At 22.6% G+C, this 1405-nt stretch overlaps 1 protein-coding gene across 1 annotated transcript in view; it reads left to right on the plus strand.

Moving 5' to 3' along the window:
* The window catches only part of LOC108689167 (V-type proton ATPase subunit d), a 3109-nt gene extending 2777 nt beyond the window's left edge, over positions 1-332 (plus strand). Inside the window, exon 6 of the mRNA XM_018195819.1 lies at positions 1-332. This exon is cut by the window's left edge and continues 6 nt beyond it. Coding sequence (XP_018051308.1) covers positions 1-150 — 150 coding nt within the window. The 3' untranslated portion in view covers positions 151-332.
* Positions 333-1405: the final 1073 nt, after the last annotated feature.

A 1405-nucleotide genomic window follows, 5' to 3' on the forward strand; every position in this document is an offset into this window, starting at 1 on the left:
GTCCATGCATTCCTTCAACAATTTCATTTTGGAGTGTTCTATAGCTACTTGAAATTGAAGGAGCAAGAGTGTCGTAATATTGTATGGATCGCGGAATGTGTTGCTCAAAAACATCGGGCTAAAATAGATAATTATATCCCTATCTTTTAAATATGCATATTAAATCGATAATATCGATTATTTATGTCTCAACGTAATCTAATTTTCTTTTGCATAAAATTATGCGGTAATAATCTAATTATTATTAGAAAAACTTTTAAAAGTTATTTGTGTAATAATATTATCACACAAAAATTTATTTTAGAAAATCGAATAGACACATACAAGTAAAATAAAGGAATATCTCATTTTAATCGATCATCTCCTACAACATTCTTCATTTTTAATTTTATAGAAAAAAATGTTGAGATAAAAGTTACACAATTTGGACATAAATAATGGTAAAATCAGTTAGAAGATCAATATTTTAAGATTGTATGAGAAGATCAATATTTTATCATTATTTTTTAATGGAATTATATATTTTTTTCACATAAATGATTTCTCTTTAGTTATTCTATATATAAATGTATTAGGTATAAAGCTATCAAAAAATCAAATAGTACGAGAAATACTTCACACTTTATTTGACAACTTTACGAGAGATATTTTATGCTTTATTTGACACAAAATAAACATTTTGACATAAAACATAAAATATCTTTTAAATTATTAATATTTGTTTTATAATCGTATTAATATTTTTATGCATAGAATGTAATGAAATGAATTAATTGGTGTAAAGGAAACATATATTTGCTTTAAAAAAATATTTAGTTGCAAAACGCATAAATTTTTAAATAAGCCATATTTTTTTTACACCAATTGATTCATGTCATTGTTATGCGTATAAAAGTATTAAGATATGATTATCAATAAATTAATAGTTTACGAGATATTTTGTATTCCATATCAATATGTGCCGGATTGAAAATATAAAATAATTCTAAAAGTATAGATTTCTCGATATCTCTATGTTAATTCTTTTATATGCAGTATTATTAGAGGAATCATATTATATAAAAAGAAACATCATATAATTCCATTTAAAAAATGGCGATAATCTTCAAAAAATTAATTTTATCATTATTTACGCCTCTTTAAACCATACAACTCTCGCCTTAACCTTTTTCTGTAAAAAAAAACTAAAAATAAACAAAATTTTGGGTCGATTAAAACAGAAACACCCTGTATAATTGTCGAACTTTGATAAGCCACTTGCACATATTAAAAATTATGATTTAGCATTGTTATTATAAGATTTTAGACAAAATAGCAAAATCTATATGTGTACATAATATATAATTTTAATCTTCAATGTAAATCATTATCACATATTGTAATGATTTATATATATATATATATA

This window comes from Atta colombica, unplaced genomic scaffold, assembly GCF_001594045.1.
Source record: "Atta colombica isolate Treedump-2 unplaced genomic scaffold, Acol1.0 scaffold261, whole genome shotgun sequence".
Lineage (NCBI taxonomy): Eukaryota > Metazoa > Arthropoda > Insecta > Hymenoptera > Formicidae > Atta > Atta colombica.